General features: G+C 44.9%; 1 protein-coding gene across 3 annotated transcripts in view; it reads left to right on the forward strand.

Annotated features, from left to right (window-relative positions):
* The window catches only part of ADGRL1 (adhesion G protein-coupled receptor L1), a 399,972-nt gene that overhangs the window by 354,934 nt on the left and 32,218 nt on the right, over positions 1 to 12,820 (forward strand). For all 3 annotated transcript variants that reach the window (XM_075858739.1, XM_075858740.1, XM_075858741.1), the window contains 6 exons: positions 2,256 to 2,555; positions 3,132 to 3,235; positions 3,421 to 3,606; positions 4,067 to 4,105; positions 4,265 to 4,448; positions 5,666 to 5,788. In XM_075858739.1, coding sequence (XP_075714854.1) covers positions 2,256 to 2,555; positions 3,132 to 3,235; positions 3,421 to 3,606; positions 4,067 to 4,105; positions 4,265 to 4,448; positions 5,666 to 5,788 — 936 coding nt within the window. The remainder of the gene's footprint in view (positions 1 to 2,255; positions 2,556 to 3,131; positions 3,236 to 3,420; positions 3,607 to 4,066; positions 4,106 to 4,264; positions 4,449 to 5,665; positions 5,789 to 12,820) is intronic.

The raw sequence follows: 12,820 nt of genomic DNA on the forward strand, positions 1-12,820 counted from the left end.
TCCTTAACCAGACAACCTCTTTAATTCTCTATAATTTGCATTTACAGTTTGCATGTCAAAAGATTGGCACGACATGCAGAGAAGAGTCAGGCTACATTCATATGTTGCGTAATTTGATGCAAAAAATCTGCATCAAAACCGCAGATAAATACAGATAATTCTGCAGGAAAAAAAATGCGCTTGATACTGCATTTTTAACACGTATTTTTAGCTGCGATTTTTACATTTTGATGCAAAAATAGGTGCGTTTTTTATGCTACGGATTTCATTGTGTCTTTTTGAAAACTTGTCGGATACAATTCCGAGACAGAAGCGCAAGCTAAATTAACATGTTTTGGATCTTAAAATACGCACTGCAGGTCAATTTATGTGCAAAAAAAATTCTGCAACGTGTAGATGAGATTACTTGAAGACTCATTTACTTTGCTGGTACAGAATTCCGCCACAAATTTGCGGCAAGAAAATCCACGCGGCAAATTTACACGTAATGTGCATCGTGTGCATGTGGCCCAAGAGCAGGGTGGAGAGAGCAGGAAGTCTTGCTAAATATTTCTATGCTGTGACCAAGTGACCAAAGACAGCTACTCGCAGCCTCCAAGATGTCTGACAATGTTGAAACTTCCTGTTTGCAGTAGGAAAGATAGCTTTGGAACACAAATTGGCCACACTAAAATTGGTTGTAATTTGGCCAAATATTGTGATTATTCGCTCATTTCCAAAGTAACAATAATTGGCCGGAGCAAATGATGCCGTTTATCATTGCTCTTCATTAATTGTTATCGACGGCACAGTCCGTTAACGTAAATGCCGCTGGTAAAGACCGTATCTAGGCATGTGGCCGGAGATGGTAGAATCTACAACCAATCTGATCAGTTTCAATATTTTTCATCAGAGGCGTAAACTAAAACTCCTGGACACCAATGCACAAACCATAACAGGGCCATGGGGCCGAGTGACCTTTTGTGTCCCTTTAGGATCCAGGGTCCAGGTACAACCACAACCTCCTCCACCCCTATGGTTATGTCCCTGTTTTTTGAGATGCTGACTTTTGGGGATACAATAAAAGTTTCTTTGTGAATAATTATACCCACAAATATTATGCGTGTGGATTGGAGGATATGTATTTTCTTGTCCAAATGCGGATTGTGGGTTTATGAATAATAACTGAGGACATTTTAAAACAGTAGCTATACCTGGAATGACCAATTTCCATCAGTCAAAACCAAGATTTCTAGAACCATAGACATTTTGGGATTCAAGAATTGTTAAGCATCGTATTTCTTATTCGGTTCATTAGCAAGTATTGTTACGTTTATGGCAGTTTATGTCACTATTGACTAATCTTTTTGGCAAAGATAACATTCCTTATTATCTGTCATTACACCACTGGAGATTGTAATATCGCATAGTCAATGAACATTTTATGCTGCATGACAGAGTATTGTATTATTACAAACACTATTAAAGGATGTTAATAATAATCCCAGCCTAGTACTGATGCATGAAAGCTTGAAATAAGGGTTTAAAATTACAGATGTGTTTTTCTTAAGAAAACAATCCGCATCCTGCCTTCCCCACAATATTCATGAGTTCATATTTATTTCTAGTGCATTCCCAAAATCCAATAAAACTGTTAATCCTCTGCTTTATTAAGCTATGGTAAATAGTACGGGTGCAGTCGTAGAAGAAGAGCCCCTGGCTATATGGGAGATGTTGCCTGGAGTTATTTGATTCCCTTATAGAGGACATTTAATTCCAACTGGGACACAGCGTACAACGCCAAGGCTCCCGGCTGTATATTACAGGAGGCTGGTGTCTAGGGTATCAATAGTATGAGGGATGAAGAAAACTGTTTTTAGATTTATTTTCTTTATTTTTTTTTAACGATAATGACGGATCATCATAAACAATGACAAATCTGGGTCCCTGTCAACCATATTTAGGGTAGATCTTCCTGTGAAAGAAGTGTTACATTGTATCCAGCCCCAAACCATAGGAGTTGTAGTTCTCTATGTTCAACGTAGGCGTTGAAGAAACAATGTTTTTTAGTCAACATTTGATGGGTGATTGTGTAGTCACCAACCAGCATGGTGAAATTGTACTGGGTCTACGACCTCTGGAGAGAACACGACACACAAGGGACAGTGTGGTGGAAATGTTTTTGGCGTTAGTGGAAATGTTATTGGCGTTATACTCTGTTATTATTCTTTTACATTCTTCTGTCTTTTAAAAAACAACTTTCCTGTTCTTACTAGGTCCAGTTACTCCTACCCCATCAGTGGTCACCGTCACTCTACCTCCACCTCCAGTCACAGTTACTACTCTACCTTTTGCCACCACTACTGTCCGCCGGCCTCCCCTCACAACACATCCAGTAGGTGCTATAAATCAAGTAGGCCATGATCCTCCTACTCCTGGTACCCGTCGCCCTCCCCCCTCCAACCAGAACTCACATCCAGAGATTTTCTGTCCAGCCCGTGAAGAAAGGAAAGTACAGTGGCCAGCTACACAGCAAGGCATGAGAGTAGAGAGACCATGTCCGAAGGGCACCCGTGGTAAGTTGATGTATTTGGCATTTTTAATAGTCAATTGTTTCAGGGTTTCTTTTCGTTTTATGTAAATTAAGCTTATTCCTTGTATAATGAAAAGTTATACAACTTTCCATCAAACTTGCACGAATTCATCACCCTTTTCAAAATCTCTGCTTGCTGTTCACGAATGGAAACATGCTCATGTCCAACTTAAGGGCTCATTAGATGGGAGCGCACTAAAAAGCATGACATCTGTGTGTAAGTTTGCGTATTCATCGGGAACTGAAACTGGTTACAATTATGATGCCTGTTTTAAATCTTACCAGAGAGAATGTTATGCCCTAGGGCACCTGAGAGGTAGATCTGGTATGGGTGGTCAACAATACAGGTTATAATGTATACCGCTACTTCCAAAACCTTACCTACTGTACATGATATTGCCATCAAATCATATGAGGTAAACAACCCCCACTTTCCAATCATGACTTTTCAGTTAATAAGATTCCCATTCTGATGCAGCCAGGAACTCTCCGGACTGATCTGGAAACAGAACGCAGAACATTCTTTCTTTGAGTGTTCATCTCTGTATCTTTTCCTCAGGCATTGCCTCGTTTCTCTGTTTGCCCACACTGGCTGTATGGAACCCTCGTGGCCCAGATCTAAGTAACTGCACTTCTCCCTGGGTCAATCAAGTGGCACAGAAGGTGAGAAATATATGTGGGTGACAGTTGCCATACTCATACACCGCATATATTATATTATTATTATTATTTACTTGTATCTTCTTCTGTGTGTATTACTATTTCTGAGCTTATCATGCACTAAGCATTCTGTCTACACAATTCATTTCTACTAACATTTCACTTCTCTTCTATATTCTGCCCATCAGATTAAAAGTGGAGAGAATGCCGCTAACATTGCAGGAGAATTAGCCCGTCACACCCGTGGACAGATCTATGCAGGAGACGTTACTTCATCTGTACGTCTTCTGGAACAATTGGTGGATATTCTTGATGCTCAGTTGCAAGCCCTGAGACCAATTGAGAGAGAGAGCGCTGGGAAGAATTACAATAGGGTATGTACAGTTTTGGGGTTAGGCTATCATATTCAGCTGAGACATCTAAACCTTGTTCTGCTGGTTGCCAATAATGTAATGCTTATTCCCCTGGTGAAACAAGCTACAAAACAGGTTGCAACTAGCGTTTAATGACCAGAGCCATAATAAACACTTCTTACCTAAGATTCAGCTGTTCAATTAGCAAAAAGGATACAGCTGTCAAATGACAGCCACTCCTTCTGTGAATAGAGCAACTGTAAGATGGCAGCTGTTCCATTTTGAATATCCTTTGGCACACAGGGACAAATGGTCATTTTGCTAGCTTTGCATTGGCGACCTAATAATCTTGTCTCTCCACTGTATCAGATGTGTGAACATTGAAGGTTTCCGTTTTTGCCTATATAGATAAATTATTCTGGAGCTGACCCATAGATACATTATGCATGCTAGTGATTAACCCTCTTTGTTTCTTTCACAGATGCACAAACGGGAGAGAACCTGCAAGGATTACATTAAGGTAACAGTGGAAATAGAAAACTTATACATGATGTAGTGCAGGTTCTTCTGCTGGCACGCTCTGTGCCATGTACAGACATATTCAGTCCGCATTACTGTATTGTAGCAGGTAGATGCTGTTGAGGAAATTTTTATTCTGTGTCTATTTTATTTGTGACAGGCGGTGGTGGAGACAGTGGATAACCTTTTACGCCCAGAAGCACTGCCCTCATGGAAAGACATGAATGTCACAGAGCAGGAACACGCGGCTACCATGTTACTGGACATATTGGAGGAGGGGGCTTTCCTAGTCGCTGATAATGTCAAGGAACCTGCACGCTTCCAGACTGCTAAGCCTAATGTTGGTGAGGAACCAGTAGGGGGAGTTGCTTAGGCATTTGTGGAGGAATATATGTAAGAAAAAGAAGTGGTTGAACAATGATAGGAATATTACAATCTAAAGTACTTCCTCAAATAAGAATAATTGAAGATGCAATATCTTTAGAAACTGTAAAACTAGGAAAGAGATCTGCCTGGACTTTCCCATATTGTCCTATATCAATGGTCTCCAACCTGTGGTTCTCCGCATGTTGTGAAGCTACAACTCCCTTGGTTGTTGGGCATAATGGAAGTGGTATTTTCTGAAAAGCTGGAGAACCAGAGGCTGAAAACCACTGTGCTAGACCATCTATCATCGCGAGCAACATAAAGCTCCATATTTTATGTCTCTAAAAATGTACAAACAGATTTTATTATAATTCGATTTTTTTCGTCCACTAGGATGGCCTTTGTTCCAAGCTTTTTTTCATCCTTTCTGTAAAGTCATTATCAAAGTACAACCCTCCCTTAGGCTCTGCTCAGACTGGCATCATGGGATCTGCTTTTTTTTTTTTTTAGGATGCGTTTTAAATTTGCAAAAATTTCTCTGATTCACAATGGGTTTGTAGGCTTTCTGTTTGTGTGAACAGAGCCTTACAAAGACTAAAGGTGCCCATACACATTAGAAAAATGTCAGCCGAATCTTCCAATTTCCTCAGGATCGGCCAGTATTCTAATGTGTATGTGGGTCTCCCGAGACTGTCCCAATCGCAGGTGAGGGGAAAGAAGCATCAGGAATATTGGATCTCAACATCCCGATCCTTTGATCCTGCAGGAGATAAGCCACTGCCAGAGGTATCTGGCAGCTGTTTATTTGCCTCTCCCTATTGAAATAAACATACACGCTTGGTAGGTAAAGTGTATGGGCACCTTCAGCCAAAGCACGTTGTATTGAATTGGCCTACAATTTTATGTACTGTGTCATCAAACTACGTGACATGAAGCAAAAACCAACCATTTAACAGCCTTCATTGTTCTATACCATCAATCAACCGTATACAGTACATTCGGAAAGTCTTCAGACCCTTTCACTTTTTTGACATTTTGTTACGTTAAGGCCTTGTGCTAAAATTAAAAAAAATCGATTTTCATTGCATTTCATGCGTTGTATATGTTTCCAGAGTTGCACACTAAAGAAGTGGTGTTTGTTCTGTGCCTTCCTCTATACTCTCTGTGATCTCTTATTCTCCATGTCTTCTCATAGTGCTGGAAGTTTCTGTGATAAACACTGATGGCCCCGTCTCTGAGCTGATCTTCCCTCAAGACAATCACAGTGTCAGCTCTATCCAGCTGTCTGCCAATTCCATCAAGCAGAACAGTCGCAACGGTGAGATGAGTCCTTATTGAGGTTGTGCCTCTATGTGTAGTTACTGTATGTCATCGCTGAGATAGTTATGACATTATTACATAAATTACAGTTAGGTACAGAATTATTTGGACAGTGACACAAGATCTGTCATTTTAGCTGGCTTACCAAAACATATTGAATATACAGTTATATAATCAATATGGGCTTAAAGTGTAGACTTTTAGCTTTACTTTGAGGGTATTCACATAATAATTTGAGGAAGGGTTAAGGAATTACAGCTCTTTAATATGTAGCTGTCTGTTTTTCAAGGGACCAAATGTAATTGGACAATTATCTCAAAAGCTATTTAATGGGCTGCATGGGCTATTCCCTCGTTAATCCATCATCAATTAAGCAGGCAAAAGGTCTGGAGTTGATTCCAGGTGTGGTGTGTGGCATTTGGAAGCTGTTGGTGTGAACCCACAACATGAGGTCAAAGCAGCTCTCAATGCAAGTGAAACAGACAATCGTTAGCTGGAAAAAAATGAAGAAATCCATCAGAGAGATAGCAAAAATGTTAGGAGTGGCCAAATCAACAGTTTGGTGCATTCTTGAATAGAAACAATTCCAAAAGGCCTAGATGTCCACGGAAGACAACAGTGGTGGATGATCGCAGAATCCTTTCCATGGTGAATAAAAACTCCTTCACAACATCTACTCAAGAGAAGAACGCTCTCCTGGAAGTAGGTGTATCAGTATCTAAGTCTACCATAAAGAGAAGACATCATGGGAGCAAATACAGAGGATTCACCACAAGGTGCAAACCATTAATCAGCCTCAAAAATAGAACGGCCAGATTAGACTTTGCCAAACAACTGTAAAGGATCTGCCAGGCACAGCTTCTGTGTATACGCCCATAGGTAATCAGTCTGCACCTGCTTCTATGTCTGTGAGACTGACTCCATCTTCCACCACTCAGGATGGCAGGCTTAGGAGTGGGAGAGCCTATCACAGCCTGGCCAGACGGAGCTAGCTCCCGCCCTCTGTCTATTTATACCTGCCTTTCTGTTCCTCCTTGCTTGTGATTCTTCTCGTGTGGTTTCCTGGCCCTGCTGCAGCTTCTGAACTATTTGACCCTCCTTCATACTGACCCTGGCTTACTGACTATTCTCCTGCTCTGCGTTTGGTACCTCGTACACTCCTGGTTTGACTCGGCTTGTTCACTACTCTCCTGCTCAGCGTTTGGTACCTCGTACACTCCTGGTTTGACTCGGCTCGTTCATCACTCTTGTTGCTCACGGTGTTGCCGTGGGCAACTGCCCCATTTCCCTTAGCTTTGTGTACCCTTGTCTGTTTTTCTGTCGTGCACTTACTGAGTGTAGGGACCGTCGCCCAGTTGTACCCCGTTGCCTAGGGCGGGTCGTTGCAAGTAGGCAGGGACTGAGTGGCGGGTAGATTAGGGCTCACTTGTCTGTTTCCCTACCCCCATCATTACATAATCACAAGCCCATATACCTAGGCTACCCTGGTCCCTCACACTACTATGGACCCCCTTGAGACCCTGGCTCAGCAAATGCAGGGTCTCTCCTTACAGGTCCAGGCCCTGGCTCAGAGGGTCAACCAGCCTGACGCTACCATGGTAGTGCCCCTCACCTCACCTCTTGAACCCCACCTCAAGTTGCCTGACCGGTTCTCAGGGGACCGGAGGACTTTTCTCTCCTTTCGGGAGAGTTGTAGGCTCTACTTTCGCTTAAAGCCTCACTCCTCAGGCTCTGAGAGCCAGCGGGTGGGTATAATTATGTCCCGGCTCCAGGAAGGGCCCCAAGAATGGGCCTTCTCCTTGGCTCCTGACGCCCCTGAACTTTCCTCCGTTGATCTTTTCTTTTCTGCTCTCTGGCTCATTTATGACGAGACTGACAGGACTGCCTTTGCCGAGAGTCAGCTGGTGACCTTACGTCAGGGTAAGAGACCTGTTGAGGAGTATTGTTCTGACTTTAGGAAGTGGTGCGTAGCTTCTCGGTGGAATGACCCTGCCTTAAGGTGCCAGTTTAGGTTGGGTCTGTCGAACGCCCTCAAAGACCTGCTAGTTAACTATCCCTCTTCTGACTCCCTAGACCAGGTTATGGCTTTAGCGGTACGACTTGACCGACGTCTCAGGGAACGACAACTTGAAAGTTTTTGTGTTTTCCCCTCTGACTCCCCCATGATGCCTCCCGAGGTCCCGTTGCTTCGCTCTTCCACGGAAGACTCTGAGGTACCTATGCAACTCGGGGCCTCCGTGTCCCCCCGACAGCGTAGAGAGTTCCGCAGGAAGAATGGTCTCTGCTTCTATTGTGGGGATGACAAGCATCAAGTGAACACCTGTTCTAGGCGTAAGAATAAGCAGCCGGAAAACTTCCGCGCCTAAGTGATCATCGGGGAGGTCACTTGGGCGCACAGGTATTTCCCGTAAATATGAAACGTAATAAAATCTTGCTTCCCTTTCAGGTCTCTTTTGGTGGTAGGTCTGCTACCGGCAGTGCCTTCGTGGATTCAGGGTCTTCTGCTAATATCATGTCTGTGGAATTTGCTATGTCTCTAGCTATGCCTTTGATTAATTTGCCTAAACCTGTCCCAGTAGTGGGTATCGACTCCACTCCTCTTGCTAATGGTTATTTTACACAGCATACCCCTGTTTTTGAACTCCTTGTTGGCTCCATGCATTTGGAGCAATGCTCTGTACTGTTGATGCAGGGATTATCGTCCGATTTGGTTTTAGGCCTTCCCTGGTTGCAGTTGCATAATCCCACGTTTGACTGGAATACTGGGGAGCTTACCAAATGGGGTAATGAATGCTTAACGTCATGTTTTTCTGTTAATTCTATTTCTCCCCCTGAGGAGGTGAACACGCTACCTGAGTTTGTTCAGGACTTTGCTGATGTTTTCTCTAAGGAGGCCTCCGAAGTGTTACCTCATAGAGAATACGATTGCGCTATCAATTTGGTACCAGGCGCTAAGCTCCCTAAGGGTAGGATATTTAATCTCTCTTGTCCCGAACGTGAAGCCATGAGAGAGTATATCCAGGAATGCCTGGCCAAGGGTTACATTCGCCCCTCTACTTCTCCGGTAGGTGCTGGCTTCTTCTTCTTAGGGAAGAAGGATGGTGGTCTTAGGCCATGCATTGACTACCGTAACTTGAATAAGGTCACTGTAAGGAACCAGTATCCCCTTCCTTTGATTCCTGATCTCTTTAATCAGGTTCAGGGGGCCCAATGGTTCTCTAAGTTTGCTCTACGGGGGGCGTATAACCTTATCCGCATCAAAGAGGGGGATGAGTGGAAGACTGCGTTTAACACGCCCGAAGGTCATTTCGAATACCTCGTCATGCCCTTTGGGTTGTGTAATGCTCCCGCGGTCTTCCAGAATTTCATAAATGAGATTTTAAGAGATTACCTGGGGGTATTTCTTGTAGTGTACCTTGATGACATACTTGTGTTTTCCAAGGACTGGTCCTCCCACATTGAGCATGTCAGGAAGGTGCTCCAGGTCCTTCGGGAAAACAAACTGTATGCGAAGACCGAAAAATGTGTGTTTGGGGTGCAGGGGATACCATTTTTGGGTCAAATCCCCACTCCTCATGAATTCCGCATGGACCCCGCCAAGGTTCAGGCTGTGGCGGAATGGGTCCAACCTGCCTCCCTGAAGGCGTTACAGTGTTTCTTGGGGTTCGCTAATTATTACAGGAGATTTATTGCTAACTTCTCGGTCATCGCTAAGCCTCTTACGGACCTCACTCGCAAAGGTGCTGATCTCCTCCACTGGCCTCCTGAGGCTGTCCAGGCTTTTGAGGTCCTTCAGAAGTGCTTTATCTCGGCCCCGGTGCTGGTTCAGAGCAACCAAATGGAGCCATTTATCGTGGAGGTTGACGCATCCGAGGTGGGAGTGGGGGCTGTCTTGTCCCAGGGTACCAGGTCCCTCACCCATCTCCGTCCCTGTGCCTACTTCTTCAGGAAGTTTTCGCCCACTGAGAGTAACTATGATATTGGCAACCGCGAACTCTTAGCCATTAAATGGGCATTTGAAGAGTGGAGCCACTTCCTGGAGGGGGCTAGGCACCAGGTAACGGTTCTTACCGACCACAAGAATCTGGTTTTCCTAGAATCTGCCCGGAGGCTAAACCCGAGACAAGCTCGATAAGGCTGATGCACTGTCGCGTAGCTTCATGGCCAGCCCTCCTTCGGAGGAAGATCCTGCTTGTATTTTGCCTCCTGGTATAATCATTTCTTCTATTGATTCTGATTTAGTCTCTGAAATTGCGGCTGATCAAGGTTCAGCTCCCGGGAACCTTCCTGAGAACAAGCTGTTTGTTCCCCTGCAATTCCGGCTAAGGGTACTTAGGGAAAATCATGACTCCGCATTATCTGGTCATCCAAGCATCCTGGGTACCAAGCACCTCATTGCCAGAAACTATTGGTGGCCTGAGTTGCCTAAAGACGTTAAGGCCTACGTCGCCACTTGTGAGGTTTGTGCTAGGTCCAAGACTCCCAGGTCCCGACCAGCGGGCTTACTACGTTTCTTTGCCCATTCCCCAGAGACCTTGGACCCATATCTCCATGGATTTTATCACCGATTTGCCGCCATCTCAAGGCAAGTCGGTGGTGTGGGTTGTAGTAGACCGCTTCAGTAAGATGTGCCACTTTGTGCCCCTCAAGAAACTACCAAATGCTAAGACGTTAGCTACCTTGTTTGTCAAACACATCCTGCGTCTCCATGGGGTCCCTGTCAATATTGTTTCGGACAGAGGGGTACAATTTGTTTAATTGTTTTGGAGAGCCTTCTGTAAAAAGTTGGAGATTGATCTGTCCTTCTCCTCTGCCTTCCATCCTGAAACTAATGGCCAAACCGAGAGGACTAATCAGTCTCTAGAACAATATTTAAGGTGTTTTATCTCTGACTGTCAATATGATTCATTTCCCTCGCCGAATTTTCCCTTAATAACCGGGTCAGTAACTCGTCAGGGGTCTCCCCCTTTTTCTGTAATTTTGGGTTTAATCCACGGTTCTCCTCCGTTTCACCTGGTAGTTCCAACAATCCCGAGGTAGATGTCGTTCATCGGGAACTGTGCACAGTCTGGGCCCAGGTTCAGAAGAACCTAGAGGCGTCCCAGAGCATACAGAAAACTCAGGCAGATAGAAGACGTTCTGCTAACCCCTTGTTTATGGTCGGGGATCTGGTGTGGCTATCGTCTAAGAACTTGCGCCTTAAGGTCCCGTCCAAGAAGTTTGCTCCCCGGTTTATAGGGTCATTGAAGTCCTCAATCCTGTCTCCTTCCGACTGGAGTTGCCCCCATCTTTTCGAATACACGACATGTTTCATGCCTCCCTCCTTAAACGCTGCTCCCCGTCCTTGGCTCCCTCGAGTAAACCTTTTGTCCCCGTTCTCACCCCTGAGGGGGTGCAATTCGAGGTGGCCAAGATTGTGGACAGCAAGATGGTCCAAGGCTCCCTCCAGTACCTGGTCCATTGGAGAGGATACGGGCCTGAGGAGAGGACTTGGGTACCCGCCCGGGATGTTCACGCTGGGGTATTGGTCAGGAAGTTCCACCTTCATTTCCCCAATAAACCAGGTCCACCTAGAAAGGGTCCAGTGGCCCCTCATAAAAGGGGGGGTACTGTAAAGGATCTGCCAGGCACAGCTTCTGTGTATACGCCCATAGGTAATCAGTCTGCACCTGCTTCTATGTCTGTGAGACTGACTCCATCTTCCACCACTCAGGATGGCAGGCTTAGGAGTGGGAGAGCCTATCACAGCCTGGCCAGACGGAGCTAGCTCCCGCCCTCTGTCTATTTATACCTGCCTTTCCTGTTCCTCCTTGCTTGTGATTCTTCTCGTGTGGTTTTCTGGCCCTGCTGCAGCTTCTGAACTATTTGACCCTGCTTCATACTGACCCTGGCTTACTGACTACTCTCCTGCTCTGCGTTTGGTACCTCGTACACTCCTGGTTTGACTCGGCTTGTTCACTACTCTCCTGCTCAGCGTTTGGTACGTCGTACACTCCTAATATGACTCGGCTCGTTCATCACTCTTGTTGCTCACGGTGTTGCCGTGGGCAACTGCCCCATTTCCCTTAGCTTTGTGTACCCTGGACCGCCGCCCAGTTGTACCCCGTCGCCTAGGGCGGGTCGTTGCAAGTAGGCAGGGACTGAGTGGTGGGTAGATTAGGGCTCACTTGTCTGTTTCCCTACCTCCATCATTACAACAACATCTAAAGAAGCCGCCCAGTTCTGGAACAGCATGAAATTAAGATCAACCTGTGCCAGAATTATGGGAGGAGGAAAGTATGGAGAAGGCTTGGAACGTCTCATGAGCCAAAGCACACCACATCCTCTGTAAAACATGGTGGAGGCAATGTGATGGCATGGGCATGCATGGCTGCCAAAGACACTGGGTCACTAGTGTTTATTGATGATATGACTGACGACAGAAGCAGCCGGATGAATTCTGAAGTGTTCAGGGATGTACATTCTGCTCAGATTTAACCAAATGCAGCAAGGTTGATTGGACGTCGCTTCACAGTACAGATGGACAATGACCCAAAACATACTGTGAAAACAACCCAGGAGTTTTTTAAGGCAAAGAAGTGGAATATTCTGCAATGGTCAAGTCAATCACCAGATCTCAACCCGATCGAGCTGCATTTCACTTGCTTAAGACAAAACTTAATACAGAAAGACCCACAAACAAGCAACAACTGAAGACACTGCAGTAAAGGCCGGGCAAAGCATCACAAAGGAGGAAACCCAGCGTTTGGTGATGTCCATGGATTCCAGACTTCAGGCAGTAATTGCCTGCAAAGGATTCTCTACAAAGTGTTAAAAAAAAACATTTTATTTATGGTAATGTTAATTTGTCCAATTACTTTTGAGCCCCTGAAATGAGGCGGCTGTGTAGAAAAATGGTTGCAATTCATAAACGTTTCACAGGATATTTTTGTTTAACCCCTTGAATTAAACCTGAAAGTCTTCACTTCAATTGCATCTCAGTTGTTTCATTTCAAATCCAATGTGGTGGCAGTGCAGCCCAAATCATGAA

This window comes from Rhinoderma darwinii, chromosome 3 (assembly GCF_050947455.1).
Source record: "Rhinoderma darwinii isolate aRhiDar2 chromosome 3, aRhiDar2.hap1, whole genome shotgun sequence".
Lineage (NCBI taxonomy): Eukaryota > Metazoa > Chordata > Amphibia > Anura > Rhinodermatidae > Rhinoderma > Rhinoderma darwinii.